Below are 21,920 nucleotides of genomic sequence, written 5' to 3'. Positions count from 1 at the left end.
AAGCTTTCAGGGGGCTCTTTGTTCTCCCTTCTCACCCTGAGACACCCTGAGAGGAGACCCGTGCTCTGTAGTGAGCCGTTGATGATGATGATGATGATGATGATTCAGAAGTTATAAGGCTGTGACAGACGGACAAGTGCAATTTCACTCAAGTAGACTCAGAGACCTCGCTTCGCTCGGTCAATAAACGTGAGGTACCTAACACTTCGAAGCAAAGATTAATGCACTAGACTCTAAAGTCTGTCTGACGTTTCTAGCGAAAGCAGAGAGGGATTTTTAATCTTTTTAGCAAAGAAACACCACTAAATAATTTTCTACTCATGTGCTAGAACCACGTGTCTAATTATTACCGGTAGGTATAAGTAGTGCGGTAATAATATTGGTGTCTAGATAACGTTAGTGGATGTATGGGCACAGAATATATAAGTATGGGTATCTTTATTTATAACGTTAACGCTACGACCGGTAAAATTCGGTCCCTGCGTAGCAGAAAACAATAACTTGTTCGTCAGCACGTCTTGGGTCTTCTCAAAACTTATCGATATTTTGTGTTTAACGCAAGGTAACTAGGTACATCACTAAATTATTTGATTATTGTTATTGTCAATAGAATAGAAATAGACAATACTTAGTCAGATAACCTTTTTGGAGAGGTCATCTTTTATCATTACTGGACTGATAAATTCATTGCAGCTATTTTTCTCTCCCGATAGTCGCAGTCGCAGCCAAACCACAGCAGGCAGCTCTATTCTGCGCTATAATCTATTGAAGTGCGAAAATGCAAATGCAACTCCACAGATTAGTGCAAGTTGCAACATCAGCTGTCTAAAATAATATTATCGTTAAAAAATCTTGGTGACAACAGCTCTTACCTTGTCATCTCGCTCACACCTCAGCACTTCCGTACCTTCGAGTCTGCTCCGTCGCGCAGTTCAATATCATAGATTAATAAGTATACCAAATTCAATATTGACATTTGACTGTGTTACATAAATGAATGTGATTGTGAAAGGTAGAATAATTAAAATAAAATTGAATTTTACAAATATTTTGTGTTCAGTAAAAGAATAAGTGCAGTTTTTAATAGTTTAATGTGTTTTAGAGCACTGAATGGTGGTGGTATTGTTAACTGATTAGAGAAAATGTCATCCTTGAAAATGATGATAACCCGCGCCGCCGCCAGTCGACTTGCAACCGGCGCGGGGAAGCCAGTGGATTCGGTAGAGTTAGTACTGTCTCGGAACATTTTCACCAGCGTAAGAACCATGTCGAAGGCACTGACGGTGGACAACATCAACCCGAACATCATAAAGCTGGAATATGCGGTCCGCGGGCCTCTGGTCATCCGGGCGACGGAAATTATGAAGGAGCTGGAAAAGGTTAGTCGAAATCATGAACTTGTTGCGGATTACTTCCTCAGTGAAAGTAAAATTAAAACAATTGTTTTGCACACGAGTTAAGTCAATAAAAGGATCACGTAATTAACATTATTGCGGACAAACGTAATTTGTTCACAATAATTTTAATTACGTGTCCATGCTTGGCAGGATATGTGACTGATTAGTTGAATACCTAATTTTTAGGACCCCATGTAAATAATATACATGTACCTACCATATCTGAGCAAAATAAATAAATGATTATGATTATGATTATTGTCTGAGACAGTCTGGGATCTATTTGTAACATATTATGTCTCAACATAATAATATTATGAAAGATAACTATTAAAAGACTTGATAAAAATAGTATAATGGCCCTGCTAAGCATTTTCAGTACCTACTTATTGATTATTTGAATAAAATAAAAACGGTTTTGTCTGATTTTAAATTAGTGAATTGGGTGATCTATAGCTTAATAATGATGTATTTTGAGTATCAGACAGATAAACAAACAGATAATGTATCAGGATTCTTTATTGTATCAGATCCTGTCATGTTCTTGGAACTTAACTTCAATCAGCTTATTGATCTAGAAAGCAATATTTGACAGGTTACATACGGGGTAAATATTTACACAGAGTTACTGAATGAAATACTGGCCTGTGGCCATAACAGTTTATCTTAATATACCTAATATAACTGTATCTTATGCCATATATAAGTATACTAGCTTATGCCCCTGACTTTGTCCGCGTGGACTACAAAAATTTCAAACCCCTATTTTACCTTGTTAGGATTAAATTTTCAAAAATCTAGTTGTCTACGCTACAATAGCTATCTGCATGCCAAGTTTGAGCCCAATCTGTCCAGTAGTTTGAGCTGTGTGTTGATAGATCAGTCAGTCAGTCAGTCACCGTTTCCTTTTATATATTTAGATTGATGAAAAACTCTCTTTATAACCAAATTCAAAAAGGCAGAGATATTCAGTTCGGCTGGTTTTCCTATAAGCTAGCCCTTGACAGCAATCTTGTCTGGTGCTTATATATAACAATAACCCTATTCCATATTAGATACATACAGTAAATGTACATCAATCACTCATACCTTATATGACGTTTTGTCTGTCTCAACAACAGAGACAATGCTCTACAAATCCCCTATCTCCTTCTAAAGGCTGACGTACATTATTTTCTGCAGCGTACTATAAATTGGTAGCTAGGCAGCCTCAAATCAGAATACTAAATGGTGATATGAGTTTGCTGCTAGGCTGATAATTAATAATATGGTCAAAACCTTCCACAAGACTAAAACTCAATAAAGTAAGCTAAATAAAACTAATGATTTCATTGAGTTTGTTTAGTTACTAAGCAGTTTAAGCCTGTGACTTGGGGATATACTATTATTTATGAATAAATAATTCATTCATTCATTCATTCATTATCAGTAAAAGGATTTATGAAATTGGATCAATAGTTTCAGAGATTATCTCCTACATTACACGGCAGAAAGTAACGTACATCAGCCTGTAGAATGACATTTCGGCTTTGTAGGGCATTGTCCTTGTCAATCATACCAATATGACGTTTTGTCGTTCTCAACAACAGAGACAATGCTCTACAAATCTGCTATCTCGTTCTAAAGGTTGATGTACATTACTTTCCGCCGTGTACTGTACAAAGTTTAAGTACCTCTTTACAATATTAGTGTAGATTTGCATTTGACTGTACAATGGTATATTTAAAATTCAAATAATAAATTACTCTTTTTGATAGTCAGTTAGTTGTTGTATTTGTAAGATATAGTGGTGATAATTATTACGCGATCTTAAAACTAAAGCAACGAGGGTTCCAAACGCGCCCAAGTCTGAGAAGAGCCCACAACAAACTCATTATTACTCGTATTGCTCATGTACATGTATTCCCACTAGATTATAACATGGGGTTATTCAAGGGGCGCGGGACCAACAAATTCCTAAAAGGCCGGCAACGCATCGGCGGCTCCTCTGGTGCTGCAAATGTTCATGGGCGGCGGTAATCACTTAACATCAGGTGACCCGCCTGCTCGTTTGCTCGCTATATCTATTTAAAAAAAAAAATTACCTACTAGAGTAAATTACCACACACTTCATTTCCTCTTCCAATTAACACTTGGTTAATCATAGCTGCATATAGTAACTGCCAACATAGCAATATGTTGATCATGTCTGTTTACTATTGTGCTAAAATAATATTGTGCTGTACCAAGCACCTGACATAACCAGTCAGAGTGAGAAAGGTTTGGCCATAGTCTACCACGCTGGCCATGTGCGGATTGGTAGACTTGACACACCTTTGAGAACATTATGGAGAACTCTAAGGCATGCAGGTTTCCTCACGATGTTTTCGTTAACCGTTAAAGCAAGTGATATTTAATTACTTAAAACGCACATAACTCCGAAAAGGTAGAGGTGCCCGGGATCGAACCCCAAACCTCCGACTAGAAAGCGGACGTCCTAACCACTAGGCTGTCAGAGCTTAGGTACTAGAAGTAAATAGGTATCAGGTAGGTAGGTATAATTCAGTAAACTTGTTACCTTGCAACTGCTTGCAAACACGATGTTAGTTCCAATAATAGTACTCTGTTACAAATAGCTTTGCTCAAATGACTTGAAAACTACAAATAGCGTGTTAGGTACACCGCTATTGTGCACCGCTGCAGGCGGGGCCCGGAGCCCGGGGCCCGGGGGGCGAATGTGATGGATTTTGTATTCATTTAGTTTGGTTGTTTCGTTTGGAAAGATTTTATAGGCCTGTCGACAATAATATCGAAATATGTAAAACGAAAAGGTCTGTATGACTGGCTGACTGATCTATCAACGCACAGCTCAAACTACTGGACAGATCGGGCTGAAATTTGGCATGCAGATAGCTATTATGACGTAGAGATCCTCTAAGAAAGGATTTTCGTAAATTCAACCGTTAAGGGAATAGAATGGGGGTTTGAATGTGCAGTCCACGCCAATAAAGTCGCGGGCAATAACTACTGGTATCATAAGTAGCACAGGTTGCAATACATGAAATAATTACATTTCATGTCACTGATAAGTTGATAACGTAGACCGAATTGTTATCATCTGAGTTTAGTGGGTTACAACGCACAGTCGGTACTTATAGAAACAGAAATAGATATTTTTTTTATTCAAATAAACTTGCTTTCGAATCGTCACTGAATCACAACATCGCATGAATATTATAAAGGCGAAAGTCGGTAGTTTTGTTACTCTTTCACGCGAAAACATAATTATTATATACATGTATTATGTATATTATATACATGTAGGTACATAGAGTTAGACTGCTAAAATCATAACCCTCCTTCCTTCTGGCTATGCCGTAGTCGGGTAAAAACTATTGAACAGATTTGGCTCAAATTTGGAATGTAAACATAGGTAAACTTTTTATCTTGCATAAATCCATGGTCCCTGTGGCATTTTTAGGGTTCTGCATCTCAAAAGGAAAAATGAAACCTTTATGGATCACTTCGCTTCGTTGCCTGTTTGTCGTGCTTGTCAAAAAACCTAAAGTGTACATCCCGTGATCCCGTTGACCTAGAATCATGAAATTTGGCAGATAGGTAAAGGTCTTATAGCAGACATGAGAGGAAAAATCTATAAACCGTGAATTTGTGGTTGCATCACAAAAAAAAAATTAAATTGTGTTCATGAACAAATAATTAGTAAGTATTTTCAACTTTTAAAGTAAGATTACTATACTAGGGTGGGGTATCATAATATGAAAGGGCTTTACCTGTACATACTAAAACAGATTTTTATTTATTTTTATGCATAGCAGTTTTTGATTTATCGTGCAAAATGTCGAAAAAATACGACTGTAATACAGTGCGCGAGTCAGACTCGTACATAGCTGGTTTTTTAAACATTTCCATGCAGACGAAGTCGCGGGCATCATCTAGTGTAGCATATAGAGTAGGTAGATAAATAATATGACACGTCCCCATTGAAGACGGTATTTTTACCGCGTTGTCATCACGTTAATTTTACGGTATCGATGCAAATCCCCAAGGTCGGTGGAGTTGGCGAAATTTTCCAAAGGTCAATGATGTCATTGGCAAACTCTCGTCTCGCTGTTCTTCTACAATGTTGCAATCAATCATTTGGTTGTATTGAACGAACGAATCATCTCAGAAACGATGTTTACACCAACTTATCGTTAGCTTACAGCTTTACACCGTTAAGATCTGATCTACACCGGAAAAATCTAGGAAACTGAGGAAATGTGTAGTTAGATAAAGCAAAACAAGATTAAATTAAAGTTGAATATAATAGTGTGTTTACGAACTCGATAACATCAAGTCATATACTGATAACAGCTCTCAGAATAATATGATCTCAACTCTATCTACTTAGCTATTGACTTAGGTAGTATGATGTCCGCGACTTCGTCCGTGTGGGTTTACGTATTGTTCATACGATAGATTCATAATCGTACAAAAACTGGTCAAGTGCGAGTCGCACACGAAGGACACTCTACTTATCACAGTTCATGAGATACAACCCGCTGACAAACAGACAAACGGACGGACGGACTTTAGAGTATAGGATCCCGTTCGCATCCTTCGGGTGACTACGGAACCCTTTTAAATATATCGGTTTACCTTCCTATGTTTTTCTACCGCATAGAATAAATAGCTTTTGCGTGCAAAGTTGCAATCAAAAATTTTAAATCACATAAAATAGGTCACAAATGCTAGACCTAATACTTCAGTTAACACTACAATATAAAGTCCTGACTGACTGACTGACTGACTGACTGACTGACTGACTGACATATAATATATAAACGCACAGCCTAAACTGCTGGTCCTAGAGACATGAAATTTGGAGGATGTGTTCTTTGTAAAGAGTAGGTATCCACTATCCACCAAGAAAGAATTTATCGAAATTCCACCCCTTAGGCCTTAGTGGGTTAAATGGAGTTCGGAAATTTATGTACCTACTCCACGCGGACGAAGTTTTCCTAAGAAATTACCTACTATATTATAATTATTGTGTAAATTCACAGTTAATTTAGTTCTCAGTTAGTTAAATACGCGAAATGCTTAACTAGTAGTTACACTAAGATAAACGATTCCTCAACAAAAAATATCCTTGAATAGAGTAAGAAGCGTCAGTGGAACTAATTTATGTTAATTAGTCATTTATTTATATGACGTAAAGCGTAACTACAAGTAGATACAATTATATACGTACTGCGTACGGAATATTGTTATTCACTGATGTTCATTTAGAGCTTCTAACGTATAAAATGACAATTATCAGTCAATGAATATCTTCATAACAGGCCATGATAGCTCGATTAGCGGTGCTTTGAGGAAATTCACATCAATTGCTCAATTGCCGTTCGTTGTCGTGATAACATAACAGTGGCACGTACCGTCGGACTTGTAACGAACTTGGCCGATAGCGATAGCGATAGCGATAGCGATAGTTACAGTGCAGCTGATATTGATCGATGATACAATACTTGTAACTTGTCTTATGTAACCAACGATATAAATTATCATAATATGAAGAGCTAGCGAACAAAACGGCCTAATTGCACGAAATAAATTAGGATTAGGAAGTTAGGATTGAATATGCATCTTATTTTTAGAGTTCCGTATCTCAAAAGGAAAAAAGAACCCTTATAGGATGACTTCGTTGTCTGTCTTTCCGTTTTTCCGTTGAGGGACGAACCCTAAAAATTAAAATGACGTGTTCATGCACAAATAATTAGTATTTTCAATTTTCTAAGTAACATAACTATACCAAGTGGGGTATCATATGAAAGGGTTTTACCTGTACATTCCAAAACATATTTTTTATTTATTTTTATACGTTTAATTTATCGCGCAAAATGTCAAAAAAAATGCTCGAGTACGGAACCCTAGGTGCGCGAGTCTGACTCGGACTTGGCCGGGTTTTTTAAATTATAGATTAGACGATCCGATTTTTTTATACGTAGATGCAAATAAAATGGGTATCGATGTTGAGAAAGAGAAAGGCAGAGGCCCTGATGCGGCAAAGGGTGGGTAATTACCACCCTACCACCCTACCAGCAACCCCATGGGGTGGCTTGCTCAAGGTCGACCGCAGGTTACATCGGTAACGAAGGATTCGCTAAACATCACAACATTAGCGCTTCTCGTATGTATTACGCCTATTCTATTGTTTGTGTTCTAAGATCTAAAACCGTATCGATTTATCTACCTCTCCACTAGACGATGCCCGCCACTACGTCATTTTTAAAATCCCGTGGGAATTCTTTAATTTTATTCTTTTGTAAGCTACCTTTTTACCAAATTTCATAAAAATCGGTTGAATCGGGTATTTACAGGGTGTAACCAGAACTGATGATTATTACTAATAGAATACCACAAAAATAAAACGCGAAAAAAATAGTAAAAATCCTATATTTTACAAAAGTTCACGATATATTGCAAATAAAACATCTGACTGACGCTAGAGGTCAACGAACGTTGCGTAAGTAGGACACTCGGAGTCAATGCCGCATCGTAGGCGGTGCATTGACCCGAGTTTAGCACGATATACATTGCTGGTTTGAAAAATGCTGAATCACTAAAACTACAAAATGAGGCAAATGTTTACTGATATTGGATTGTGTTTAGGTAGTATAACAATAATGCTAAGTTTTTGCTAGTGGTTCTGGTTACAATCTGTATATTTAAGAAGTTTTTTTTGATGTGATGTTTTTTTTTAAGAAGTTACATGCGGTCTGTGTCTAACACGGGATGTTGTTGCCTCCACAGGGAGCACAGAAGCCCTTCAAGAAGGTGATCCGGGCGAACATCGGAGACGCGCACGCCATGGGGCAAAAGCCCATCACATTCATTAGACAGGTGAGGAAGGTTACCTGTCATGTTTACAAGTATAACGCGTAACATTTAACTCCTCACGCGCCATTTTAACTTTTTGTGTCATATTTCATGTCAATTTTTTTTTTTTAAAGAAGTCATGTTTTTTGTCCTCATTTTAAAGGTGAACCGTACTTTTGACGTGACAGTTGACCCATACAGTTAAAATGGTGCGTGAGGAGTTCGTTTTTAGGGACTATAACAACATGTTTTGACATGCCAAATGCCATGCATAGCTTATGTCAAATCGTAAAATAATGGTATCTAAGATAATAGTGATGTATGTGGTTCAGTTGTGTCATGTGAATGAGTCAATGAACCAGTTCCTGCTTCTCTATGTTATATTGAGCTCACACAAGCAGAGTTAAAGGAAAGCTTCATAAAACAACAATAGATTTTGTTGCCATCAGAGTCAGTACCATTATCAAGGTCAAAATGTGATCCGAGGTTCTCATGAGCTTTACCAAGAGTGGGTTTGTTCGCAAAATTAAAAATACAGTTTTGCGTTTTGGACAGGTTCTGGCGTGTGTCTCCTTACCCGAGCTGATTGACAAGGGTGACTTCCCCGCTGACGTCAAACAACGGGCCAAGGACATTCTTAATGCTTGCGGGTAAGTGGCGACCACCGTCATCACTAAGGAGCCAATCAAATCAGGAATGAGGATGTACGGGAGCGCGGCGGTGTGTAGGCGCGACCGTACCGAGCGGTTGGTTGTGCTCGGTAGCGCCAGCTGGGCCGACTGTTGTACCTTGAAACTTCTATATATAGTGCAGATTTTAGAAAACTCCGTTAGTGCGAGTACTGTCGGCGGTACATTTGTTCGGGACTACGTCATGAAACGTTATCGATCAAGTTGCGCCATCTAGTTTCATATTGTTCATCATACACATGGTGCCATCTATCAGGCTACTTGTGAATTGCTTCCTTCTTGGCTTTTGTCTTGCGTGATTATTTGATCGACCGCCACAAGGAGATCCGTAGGAGAACCAGAATAATCGATATAGCTAAACGGGTTGCTAAGCTGAAGTGGCAATAGGCAGGGTATGTTTCAGGCAGATTTCAGGGTGGCATAGTTCGAAAAAGCGATAGACGCTGGGGTCCCAAGGTGCTAGAATAGCGACTTTGTAACGGGAAGCGCTGACTTCGAAGGATAGTTGGAGAAAATTTGCTATTACGTATCAATCACTATCCATATTATAAACGCGAAAGTGTGTTTGTTAGTTGGTGTGTCCTTCAATCACGCCGCAACGGATCGGCGTGATTTTTTGTATGGATACAGATAAATACCTGGAGAGTGACATAGGCTACTTTTTAGATGTTCTTTTTCCAACAGACTTGCCTTTTACGACATCCATCTTGGAATCTCGTAAAGGATCCCAGTATCTTATGTCACTTCATATAAATACTTTACCCAGTATCTTAAGCAGTATATATGCTTTCCATCCAAAGGGGCGGGTCAGTAGGCTCGTACTCGGCGTCGCACGGCATCGAGCTGATCCGTCGCAACGTGGCGGAGTACATCCAGCGCAGGGACGGCCACCCCTCCGACTGGAACAACGTGTGCCTCTCCGCGGGAGCCTCCTCCGCCATCAAGAGTGTGCTGCAGCTCTTCTGCAACGATCTAGGCGGCAAGACATCCGGTGAGTCTTAAACACAATATGTTTCTACAAATTGGCGCATTCGATGCCAGAACAGGTGCGGAGCGCTTCACCGCGCATCGCAGCTGGAGCGAATATTGTGAAGCACATCGCAGCGACGCACGGTGCAGCGACGCTAGTGTGACATACCCAGTGGCGCGGCGCGTCGCTTTCAGTATGCGTACGGCGCTCTGATAAGATACACGCGAATCGTGTTAAGTATTTAGTGTACTGGCATGATAGACCTCAAAATAAATAACGTATTTATAATTTTTGGCACATGGCGTGTTCCTTATGCTCTTAGAAGTATCCTCAAAAGTCCCAACCCCTAGGATGTCGGCTTCCCCCTTCCCCTCTTCACTGTCGCTCATCTTGCGACGTTGTTGCTCGTACGCGAACGGGTATAGCAGTGACGCGAGCCGCCGCTTACTGCGGTTGTAGTGCGATAGGAACCGCAGGCAGCGCAGCTCGGGTGCGTTAGCACCGCTAGAGCACTTTCTTATTAATTCGAGTTCTCATTTGGCAGGAGTGATGGTGCCGATCCCCCAGTACCCGCTGTACTCTGCTTCTCTGGCGGAGTACGGGCTGCAGCTGGTGAGCTACTACCTAGACGAGGCCACCAACTGGGGCCTGAGCGTGGAGGAGTTGGAGCGCGCGAGGAGCGAGGCGCAGAAGAACGCCAACGTCCGCGCGCTGGTCGTCATCAACCCCGGCAACCCCACTGGACAGGTAGCTAACACGTCATCACCATCAACCCATCGCCGGCTCACTACTGACCACGACTCCTCTCTGAATGACAGGCTTCACACACCTTTGAGAACATTATAGAGAACTGTCAGGCATACAGGTTTCCTCACAATGTTTTTCTTCACCGTTAAAGCAAAGGATGTTCAATTGCTTATTTAAAACGCACATAACTCTAAAAAGTTGGAGGGATGAATCGAACCTCCGAACCCCCAAATAGAAGGCCGATGTCTAATAAATTAATATAATTTAAAAAGAACCGGTGAGGGGCTGGAATTCCCAAAATTCCTGAAACAGTTTATATTCAGGTTCGGGTTGGAAGTGTTACATGTCAATATAAATGAGTAATAACTTCAGGTGCTGACGCGCGACAACATCGAATGCATCATCAAGTTCGCGCACAAACACAAGCTGTTCATCTTCGCGGACGAAGTGTACCAGGACAACGTCTACGCCGAGGGCAGCAAGTTCTACTCCTTCAAGAAGGTAACCAATACTACTATAGGGAACTTGTAACAAAGTCCAGGCTTCGACGTCACTGGCAGTCGTCAAATGTTCCTACATATGTATGACGCTAGGTAGCCTATGAATAGCCTATTTGTCTGTGATTTCACGTCACCCACAGCCTAATATTTGACATATCGTCGATTAAGGATCAAACCGAGAGTTTCAGCACTCTAGTTCACTCTGACTATACTAGATAAACTTATTGAATTGAACTAACCATAATATATAGCAAGGAGTTCCAAACATTTTTGTGTTAATTGTATTCTCAAATATTATGATTGGAGACTTTTCGTGATTATTTTAATTGGCAGATTTTACGTGTTAAGTATTCACATAAACTTTTCCTATTGTATTTTAATTTATCCGGTTCAAATGCATTCAATCTGTTGTATCAAACAACATTTTTCCTGTACAAAAGAAATGTGACAGACTGCCGTCCATTATCACAAATAATGTCGTATGTACATCCGAACTACCATTATAACTGATAAAACAATTCCAGGTCATGACAGAGATGGGTTCACCGTACAACCAGACGGAGCTGGCATCGTTCATGTCGGTGAGCAAAGGCTACATGGGCGAGTGTGGGCTGCGAGGAGGCTGGATGGAGCTGGTGAACATGGAGCCGGCAGTGCAGGCCAACTTGTACAAGTGTATCTCTGCGATGCTGTGCCCCACTGTGCTGGGGCAGGCCGCCGTGGACTGTGTTGTGAGTGTTTCGACCATGTTTTGCCACAATTTACAAAAAATCCAAATATAAGTTTTATAGAATGTCTGCTGCTTATATCCCAAATGGCTGGATATTTGATTCATATTTTTTTTTATTCCGATACAAGTTATAAGCATCATCTTAAGGCTTATTATATTGATAGTCGGCGTTAACACCGATAGGATCCAAACTCATAGAACGCGAGATTTGGATAGCTTAAAATATTTCGTTTTCGATTGCAGGCCAAACCCCCCAAGGAAGGTGAGCCGTCGTACCCCCTTTGGCTCAAGGAGAAGACTGCCGTCCTGGAGTCCCTCAACAAGCGAGCACAGATGATCGCCGACACCTTCAACCAGATGGAGGGCTTCCAGTGCAACATTGTGCAGGTCTGTGTCGCATTACTACTATGAACGAGTTTGTCTGTTCGCGCTAATCTCGGAAACTAACCATTTCTACGGTTCTGTGGGAAAGAAATCAAACTATAGTTGCGTCCACTCCAATCTGTCTGTGTGACAGCCATTGATCCATACTACCCATACCATACTAACCATACTAATATTATAAATACGAAAGTCTGTCTGTCGGTCTGCCTGCTAACTTTTCACGGCCCATCCATTCCACCGATTTTGACGAAATTTGGTATCGGGATAGCTTGCATCCCGGGACCTAATTTTTATCCCGGAAAATCAAAGAGTGCCCACGGGATTTCAAAAAACCTCAATCCACGCGGACGAAGCGAAAAAAATTGTTTACTTCCTGAACATAAAATATATGAATAGAAAACAAATATGATACTGCGGTAAATTGGTATTTTGATTTCAAATATGAAGTTGAAGGGAAGGGAAATTATTTTCGGTAAAAATTATCATTTGGTAAATAGTGGCCACCGAAGCTTTTAGCAACTGGCATAACTACGGGACCTTATTTAAACCGGTTGAAAAATAACAATTTTTTTTTGTTGTTTTTTATATATTTTAAACATGTTTTAAACAATGCCCGCACTGTTTGACACGCATTACAGCAACTTATTATGACTGGGACAACCCTCCACCTCCCATGGCCCCACCAACCTCTCGGTTATATGGGCCGAATCGCGGGAGGGCGCCCGTTCGGTACTTGCTCTTGGCATTTTCCCGGGGCGCCTTCTTGACTCCCTACAAATTATTTGGTCTCTTCCTTGTCCCTTATGCTCACTCTCCCCCCTTGGGGGCTAGACGTCACTAACACAGCTGTGATCTCCGCTGCTGCTCCTCCGTGGTGCCGGCCTGGCACCTGTACGCTCCGAGCTGCTTCGCCTCTTATGCCAATGGTGCGCGAATGCCCGTAGTCGGTTGTAGTTCCCCGCCGATGAGACGAGGTCCGTGTAGAAGACCGGCCCCGCTTCCCCGCGTACGATCCCATCCAACATCGTCACTCGCAAGTCCTCATAAAGGGGACACTCCCACAGCACATGGTGCCTATCCTCGTCGCCAAAGCCGCACTCGCACGCCGGGCTCTCGCACAACGTCATCCTATGCAGGCGCGCCCAACTTATTACTTACAACTTATTATGACTCTCGGAATTCACTAAACTAGCCACTACATTGTAGTGGCTACAACGATAAGGAAGTAATGTTATATGTTACGTTCCAGGGCGCCATGTACGCCTTCCCGAAGATACATCTGCCGCAGAAGGCGATCGACGCAGCCAACAAGGCGGGGCAACTACCGGACGTGTACTACGCCTCACGACTGCTGGAGGAGACAGGTAACTACAGTACGCTAGATCTGCCGCAGAAGGCGATCGACGCAGCCAAGAAGGCGGGGCAACTACCGGACGTGTACTACGCCTCACGACTGCTGGAGGAGACAGGTAACTACAGTACGCTAGATCTGCCGCAGAAGGCGATCGACGCAGCCAAGAAGGCGGGGCAACTACCGGACGTGTACTACGCCTCACGACTGCTGGAGGAGACAGGTAACTACAGTACGCTAGATCTGCCGCAGAAGGCGAGCGACGCAGCCAAGAAGGCGGGGCAACTACCGGACGTGTACTACGCCTCACGACTGCTGGAGGAGACAGGTAACTACAGTACGCTAGATCTGCCGCAGAAGGCGATCGACGCAGCCAAGAAGGCGGGGCAACTACCGGACGTGTACTACGCCTCACGACTGCTGGAGGAGACAGGTAACTACAGTACGCTAGATCTGCCGCAGAAGGCGATCGACGCAGCCAAGAAGGCGGGGCAACTACCGGACGTGTACTACGCCTCACGACTGCTGGAGGAGACAGGTAACTACAGTACGCTAGATCTGCCGCAGAAGGCGATCGACGCAGCCAAGAAGGCGGGGCAACTACCGGACGTGTACTACGCCTCACGACTGCTGGAGGAGACAGGTAACTACAGTACGCTAGATCTGCCGCAGAAGGCGATCGACGCAGCCAAGAAGGCGGGGCAACTACCGGACGTGTACTACGCCTCACGACTGCTGGAGGAGACAGGTAACTACAGTACGCTAGATCTGCCGCAGAAGGCGATCGACGCAGCCAAGAAGGCGGGGCAACTACCGGACGTGTACTACGCCTCACGACTGCTGGAGGAGACAGGTAACTACAGTACGCTAGATCTGCCGCAGAAGGCGATCGACGCAGCCAAGAAGGCGGGGCAACTACCGGACGTGTACTACGCCTCACGACTGCTGGAGGAGACAGGTAACTACAGTACGCTAGATCTGCCGCAGAAGGCGATCGACGCAGCCAAGAAGGCGGGGCAACTACCGGACGTGTACTACGCCTCACGACTGCTGGAGGAGACAGGTAACTACAGTACGCTAGATCTGCCGCAGAAGGCGATCGACGCAGCCAAGAAGGCGGGGCAACTACCGGACGTGTACTACGCCTCACGACTGCTGGAGGAGACAGGTAACTACAGTACGCTAGATCTGCCGCAGAAGGCGATCGACGCAGCCAAGAAGGCGGGGCAACTACCGGACGTGTACTACGCCTCACGACTGCTGGAGGAGACAGGTAACTACAGTACGCTAGATCTGCCGCAGAAGGCGATCGACGCAGCCAAGAAGGCGGGGCAACTACCGGACGTGTACTACGCCTCACGACTGCTGGAGGAGACAGGTAACTACAGTACGCTAGATCTGCCGCAGAAGGCGATCGACGCAGCCAAGAAGGCGGGGCAACTACCGGACGTGTACTACGCCTCACGACTGCTGGAGGAGACAGGTAACTACAGTACGCTAGATCTGCCGCAGAAGGCGATCGACGCAGCCAAGAAGGCGGGGCAACTACCGGACGTGTACTACGCCTCACGACTGCTGGAGGAGACAGGTAACTACAGTACGCTAGATCTGCCGCAGAAGGCGATCGACGCAGCCAAGAAGGCGGGGCAACTACCGGACGTGTACTACGCCTCACGACTGCTGGAGGAGACAGGTAACTACAGTACGCTAGATCTGCCGCAGAAGGCGATCGACGCAGCCAAGAAGGCGGGGCAACTACCGGACGTGTACTACGCCTCACGACTGCTGGAGGAGACAGGTAACTACAGTACGCTAGATCTGCCGCAGAAGGCGATCGACGCAGCCAACAAGGCGGGGCAACTACCGGACGTGTACTACGCCTCACGACTGCTGGAGGAGACAGGTAACTACAGTACGCTAGATCTGCCGCAGAAGGCGATCGACGCAGCCAAGAAGGCGGGGCAACTACCGGACGTGTACTACGCCTCACGACTGCTGGAGGAGACAGGTAACTACAGTACGCTAGATCTGCCGCAGAAGGCGATCGACGCAGCCAACAAGGCGGGGCAACTACCGGACGTGTACTACGCCTCACGACTGCTGGAGGAGACAGGTAACTACAGTACGCTAGATCTGCCGCAGAAGGCTATCGACGCAGCCAAGAAGGCGGGGCAACTACCGGACGTGTACTACGCCTCACGACTGCTGGAGGAGACAGGTAACTACAGTACGCTAGATCTGCCGCAGAAGGCGATCGACGCAGCCAACAAGGCGGGGCAACTACCGGACGTGTACTACGCCTCACGACTGCTGGAGGAGACAGGTAACTACAGTACGCTAGATCTGCCGCAGAAGGCGATCGACGCAGCCAAGAAGGCGGGGCAACTACCGGACGTGTACTACGCCTCACGACTGCTGGAGGAGACAGGTAACTACAGTACGCTAGATCTGCCGCAGAAGGCGATCGACGCAGCCAAGAAGGCGGGGCAACTACCGGACGTGTACTACGCCTCACAACTGCTGGAGGAGACAGGTAACTACAGTACGCTAGATCTGCCGCAGAAGGCGATCGACGCAGCCAAGAAGGCGGGGCAACTACCGGACGTGTACTACGCCTCACGACTGCTGGAGGAGACAGGTAACTACAGTACGCTAGATCTGCCGCAGAAGGCGATCGACGCAGCCAAGAAGGCGGGGCAACTACCGGACGTGTACTACGCCTCACGACTGCTGGAGGAGACAGGTAACTACAGTACGCTAGATCTGCCGCAGAAGGCGATCGACGCAGCCAAGAAGGCGGGGCAACTACCGGACGTGTACTACGCCTCACGACTGCTGGAGGAGACAGGTAACTACAGTACGCTAGATCTGCCGCAGAAGGCGATCGACGCAGCCAACAAGGCGGGGCAACTACCGGACGTGTACTACGCCTCACGACTGCTGGAGGAGACAGGTAACTACAGTACGCTAGATCTGCCGCAGAAGGCGATCGACGCAGCCAAGAAGGCGGGGCAACTACCGGACGTGTACTACGCCTCACCACTGCTGGAGGAGACAGGTAACTACAGTACGCTAGATCTGCCGCAGAAGGCGATCGACGCAGCCAACAAGGCGGGGCAACTACCGGACGTGTACTACGCCTCACGACTGCTGGAGGAGACAGGTAACTACAGTACGCTAGATCTGCCGCAGAAGGCGATCGACGCAGCCAAGAAGGCGGGGCAACTACCGGACGTGTACTACGCCTCACGACTGCTGGAGGAGACAGGTAACTACAGTACGCTAGATCTGCCGCAGAAGGCGATCGACGCAGCCAAGAAGGCGGGGCAACTACCGGACGTGTACTACGCCTCACGACTGCTGGAGGAGACAGGTAACTACAGTACGCTAGATCTGCCGCAGAAGGCGAGCGACGCAGCCAACAAGGCGGGGCAACTACCGGACGTGTACTACGCCTCACGACTGCTGGAGGAGACAGGTAACTACAGTACGCTAGATCTGCCGCAGAAGGCGATCGACGCAGCCAAGAAGGCGGGGCAACTACCGGACGTGTACTACGCCTCACGACTGCTGGAGGAGACAGGTAACTACAGTACGCTAGATCTGCCGCAGAAGGCGAGCGACGCAGCCAAGAAGGCGGGGCAACTACCGGACGTGTACTACGCCTCACGACTGCTGGAGGAGACAGGTAACTACAGTACGCTAGATCTGCCGCAGAAGGCTATCGACGCAGCCAAGAAGGCGGGGCAACTACCGGACGTGTACTACGCCTCACGACTGCTGGAGGAGACAGGTAACTACAGTACGCTAGATCTGCCGCAGAAGGCGATCGACGCAGCCAACAAGGCGGGGCAACTACCGGACGTGTACTACGCCTCACGACTGCTGGAGGAGACAGGTAACTACAGTACGCTAGATCTGCCGCAGAAGGCGATCGACGCAGCCAACAAGGCGGGGCAACTACCGGACGTGTACTACGCCTCACGACTGCTGGAGGAGACAGGTAACTACAGTACGCTAGATCTGCCGCAGAAGGCGATCGACGCAGCCAACAAGGCGGGGCAACTACCGGACGTGTACTACGCCTCACGACTGCTGGAGGAGACAGGTAACTACAGTACGCTAGATCTGCCGCAGAAGGCGATCGACGCAGCCAACAAGGCGGGGCAACTACCGGACGTGTACTACGCCTCACGACTGCTGGAGGAGACAGGTAACTACAGTACGCTAGATCTGCCGCAGAAGGCGAGCGACGCAGCCAAGAAGGCGGGGCAACTACCGGACGTGTACTACGCCTCACGACTGCTGGAGGAGACAGGTAACTACAGTACGCGGCAGAAAGTACACGACATTTAGAAGGAGATAGTAGATTTGTAGAGCGTTGTCCCTGCCGTTGACACCGACAAAACGTCATATAACAGAGTGACAGAGACAACGCTCTACAAAGCCGAAATATCATAAATGTACATTACTTTCTGCTGTAATGTAATCCATTTTGACGACTTATTTGAATCCTTATTACAGTGGAAGGGACCGGGTTCGATTCCCGGCAGGGACACTGAGATTTAATATTCAATTTAATTTTGAAACCTAGCCTTAATTTTTAATCTTTATTGTCAAATTGTATCATATGAACTACTTAGCGGAAACACACGCACGTGTCGTGACGCGCCAGATGCATATTGGTTTCATACATTTCGTATGGTTAGAGACACATTATGGTGGAACGGCGTGTCGTGACGCCTTGTGTCGTGTCGTGTCTCTGTATGCATACTAAATGTATGAAATCGGCGCGTCACGACACGCCGCAACACGTAAATATGATTCCGCCTAAGTTGCGTGGAAGCAACTGCCTGAGCTTTGTTATATACTGTCACTTTTTATCATTTGAAAAGAGCAATCGCTGAGTTTCTTGCCGCCTCTTGTCAGTAGAACCTTCATTCCCAACCGGTGGTTGACAGACGTAACACTGCGACGCGACAATTAAATATCACTTGCTTTAACGGGGTAGGTATCGTGAGGAAACTTGCATGCCTGAGACTATCTATAATGTTCTCAAAAGTGTGTAAAGTTCACACTTGATCTGCCAGCGTGATGAACTGTGGCCTAAACTCTTCTCATTTTGAAAGAAAGCTCGGGTTGAGTAGTGGGCCAGCGATGGATATAATGATGAAATAATGAACCAAACTGGCAATTCCAGGTATCAGCATAGTCCCGGGCAGCGGCTTCGGGCAGTGCCCGGGCACGTACCACTTCCGCACCACCATCCTGCCGCAGCCCGCGCTGCTGCAGGAGATGCTGGCCAGCTTCAAGACCTTCCACTCCAAGTTCTCCAAGCAGTTCTCCTAAGCAGCATGGAGCATGCCACCACCATCTAGCTCAATGTTTACAGGCGAACTACTACTAGGCTAATTTTTCACAACTGGACCGATTTGTCAATTGGCCAAGTATAGTACTACCACTATTATCAGTTACGACAATGTACCTGCGCAGGAAATTTATTTTTTAATAACTAACTTATGCCCGCGACTTCGTCACGAATTCCAAACCCCTATTATACCCCTTTAGGGGTTTAATTTTGAAAAATCCTTTCTTAGCGGATGCCTGCGTCGTAATAGCTATCTGCATGCCAAATTTCAGCCCGATCCGTCCAGTAGTTTGATAGATGAGTCAGTCAGTCAGGCAGTCAGTCAGTCAGTCAGTCACCTTTTCCTTTTATATATTTAAGAATTTTTTGAATGGCGTGGACAGAGTGAACTAGAGTGAGGGGACTCTGTTTTATCCTGAATCGACGATATGTCAAATATTAAGCTATGGGTGACGTGTAATAAAAAAAAATAGGCGATTCATAGCCTACCTAGGCAGTGACGTCGAAGCCGCGACGTTTTGTTGCAGTACGCGGCAGAAAGTAATGTACATCGGCCTTTGTAGAGCGTTGTCCCTGTCACTCATACCTATATGACGTTTTGTCGGTCTCAACGACAGAGATAACGCTCTACAAATCTGCTATCTCCTTGTAAAGGTCGATGTACATTACTTTCTGCCGCGTACTGTACAAGGTTTTGAACTGGCGATAAAATAAAGAGCCAATAACAGGCGGTGAAAAGATATGAAAAGAAATATGGCGTAAGTATATTTTCGGAAAGTTCTATTGTAATTATTATAAGTATAATTATTATTCGTTTATTGTTATTAGTTATTATACTCAGGTTTTCGACACGTGCGATCTTGAATTTTGTGAAATATTTTAATTATTAATGATTTCTGTTGTCATTATTATTAAAATATAATTTGTGGGAATAATTTTGGATTATTTTCTGTATATAAAAGTACTTGTATTATATTATTTAGCTTTTTTATTTTAGTCATATAATGGGGCCGATTCTCTTGTACACAATCTCTAAACCAAACTAAATTAACAGGTCTAAATCTAGTGCTATCCTTTTCCGCAGGCAACATTATGAAAGGGATAGCAGTAGGTTTAGACGTCGTAGTTTAAGAGATTGTGTGCAACGGAATTCGCCACAATGACAAATAATACGAAGTCAACTTAGTCTCTGGCAGTGCCATTCGGTTTGATTCGCACAAAATAAGAACCCATTTTGTTGTATTCTGTTAAGTAGATTAAATTCTGGTTATTATTTAAAAGTTATGTTTTTAATTAAACCATGTATAATATTACAATATTAACGTATATTTTGTTAATATCTGTTTTAAATTATTGTTTATGTATTTTTAGTGAATTTGTGAAACCTTCACATTAGTACACATAAGTACACCTATCACAGTGACGTAACAATGAAGGTTTCATACAAAACTCTTTGATTTTCTAAGACTTGATCCCTTTTGAAATAATGCTGTCTCTATTTATACTAGAAACTGAAACAAATATTTTAATTTAATTTTGTCAATTTACGGCCAAAAATAAACCTATCTAATCTTTCGATAAGTTACTTGGTACCGTTGTTTTCATCAAAATCTGTCAACGTTGTTAAGTAATTAAATCGACGGATTAAAGATTGATTATTAATTTCAGTCTTTAGGAAATGTTAAACAATGTGGCTAATTCCGTTGTACACAATATCTAAACTAAACTAAAAAGGCACGTCTAAATATATTGCTATCCCTTTCATAATGTTGCTTGCGGAAAAGGATAGCACTAGATTTAGACCTGTTAATTTAGTTATTAAGAGATTGTGTACGAGAGAATCGGCCCCAATGGGAACTTAAATTGTGAAAATTTTACTAGAAAAATAAACTGTTTTTTTTAGGCTTACGCTTGACGACGACCATGCTTAATAAAGCAAAGATGCGGTCTAGGTTGGGGCGCTATGTCAATGTATCAACTTCAATATGAAACTAAAAATTGAAATTTCTACCTAGGGGCCAAAAAATTCAGTGCTGCCATCACATTGTTACATCACTGATATTAGAAAAACAAATGTGATATTTTGGGGCCGATTCTCTTGTACACTATCTCTAAACTAAACTAAATCATTGACTTATTCGTATACTTACTTCGTATGGGCAGGGTCATTAAACAAGCAAAATGGCACCGACTAATTGGTGCATAAATGTTTATTACGCACCAACGCGACCTCAGTGGCGTCTGGATTTCAAACGCCAGCAGTCGCTGATTCATTTGGTTTATAAATCGCGAAAAATTTTGTTCGCTTGACCATATCTTGTTATTTATATCGATGGTCTAAATCTAGTGCTATCCTTTTCCGTATGCAACATTATGAAAGGGATAGCAATATATTTAGAGGTGCCATTTTAGTTTAATTTAGAGATTGTGTACAACGGAATTAGCCACATTGCTGAAATTGTCAATGGGGTGCATTTAAAAATGCAAATTCTACTTATGATTATAATAATTATTATGTTATATTGTAATTTAATTCAATCACAATTATCGTGATATACATAATAATTAATTATTGCCTTATATTATAGTTTGCTCATGTCCAGAGGTTAGACATTCCCGAAACGATTTGTTGGAGTGAAGAGATTAAACAGACCCTAGAAGCCGTTGAGTATTGTTTAAATAAATTAATTTAAAAAAAATGTGTTGTTTTTCTTTCAACCTTATTACTAAGCCTCCGCTGTCCGTTTGTCTGTCAGCGAGCTTTATCTCATGAACCGTAGTAGATAGCTGAAATTTTCACAGAATGCGTATTTTTATTGCTGCTATAACAATAAATAATAAAAAACAAAATGGCTGCCAGGAAAAAACTAATCAAGGGCGTGTTAGAACACCCATAATTCAGCAGGATTCCGTAGCCATGAAAGTT

General features: G+C 43.8%; 1 protein-coding gene across 1 annotated transcript; it reads left to right on the top strand.

Annotated features, from left to right (window-relative positions):
- The first annotated feature begins 1,030 nt into the window (after positions 1–1,030).
- Positions 1,031–19,972, top strand: LOC117988203 (alanine aminotransferase 1). Its single transcript, XM_034975318.2, has 10 exons — positions 1,031–1,379; positions 8,190–8,279; positions 8,811–8,905; positions 9,745–9,935; positions 10,459–10,661; positions 11,034–11,162; positions 11,686–11,892; positions 12,135–12,278; positions 13,525–13,639; positions 18,827–19,972. The coding sequence occupies exons 1-10, from the start codon at positions 1,143–1,145 to the stop codon at positions 18,973–18,975; spliced, it is 1,560 nt and encodes a 519-aa protein (XP_034831209.1). The 5' UTR covers positions 1,031–1,142; the 3' UTR covers positions 18,976–19,972.
- Positions 19,973–21,920: the final 1,948 nt, after the last annotated feature.

Source organism: Maniola hyperantus, chromosome 14, assembly GCF_902806685.2.
Source record: "Maniola hyperantus chromosome 14, iAphHyp1.2, whole genome shotgun sequence".
Taxonomy (NCBI): domain Eukaryota; kingdom Metazoa; phylum Arthropoda; class Insecta; order Lepidoptera; family Nymphalidae; genus Maniola; species Maniola hyperantus.
Note: the sequence above shows the minus strand (reverse complement) of the source record. Positions and strands in the feature narration are given on the sequence as shown.

Excerpts from the sequence above, each read along its gene's own strand:
- LOC117988203 (XM_034975318.2), top strand. The coding sequence starts at position 1,143 with ATGTCATCCTTGAAAATGATGATAACCCGCGCCGCCGCCAGTCGACTT. Across the intron at positions 11,163-11,685 it reads AGTTCTACTCCTTCAAGAAG|GTCATGACAGAGATGGGTTC; the intron begins GTAACCAATACT and ends AAACAATTCCAG. Across the intron at positions 13,640-18,826 it reads ACGACTGCTGGAGGAGACAG|GTATCAGCATAGTCCCGGGC; the intron begins GTAACTACAGTA and ends TGGCAATTCCAG.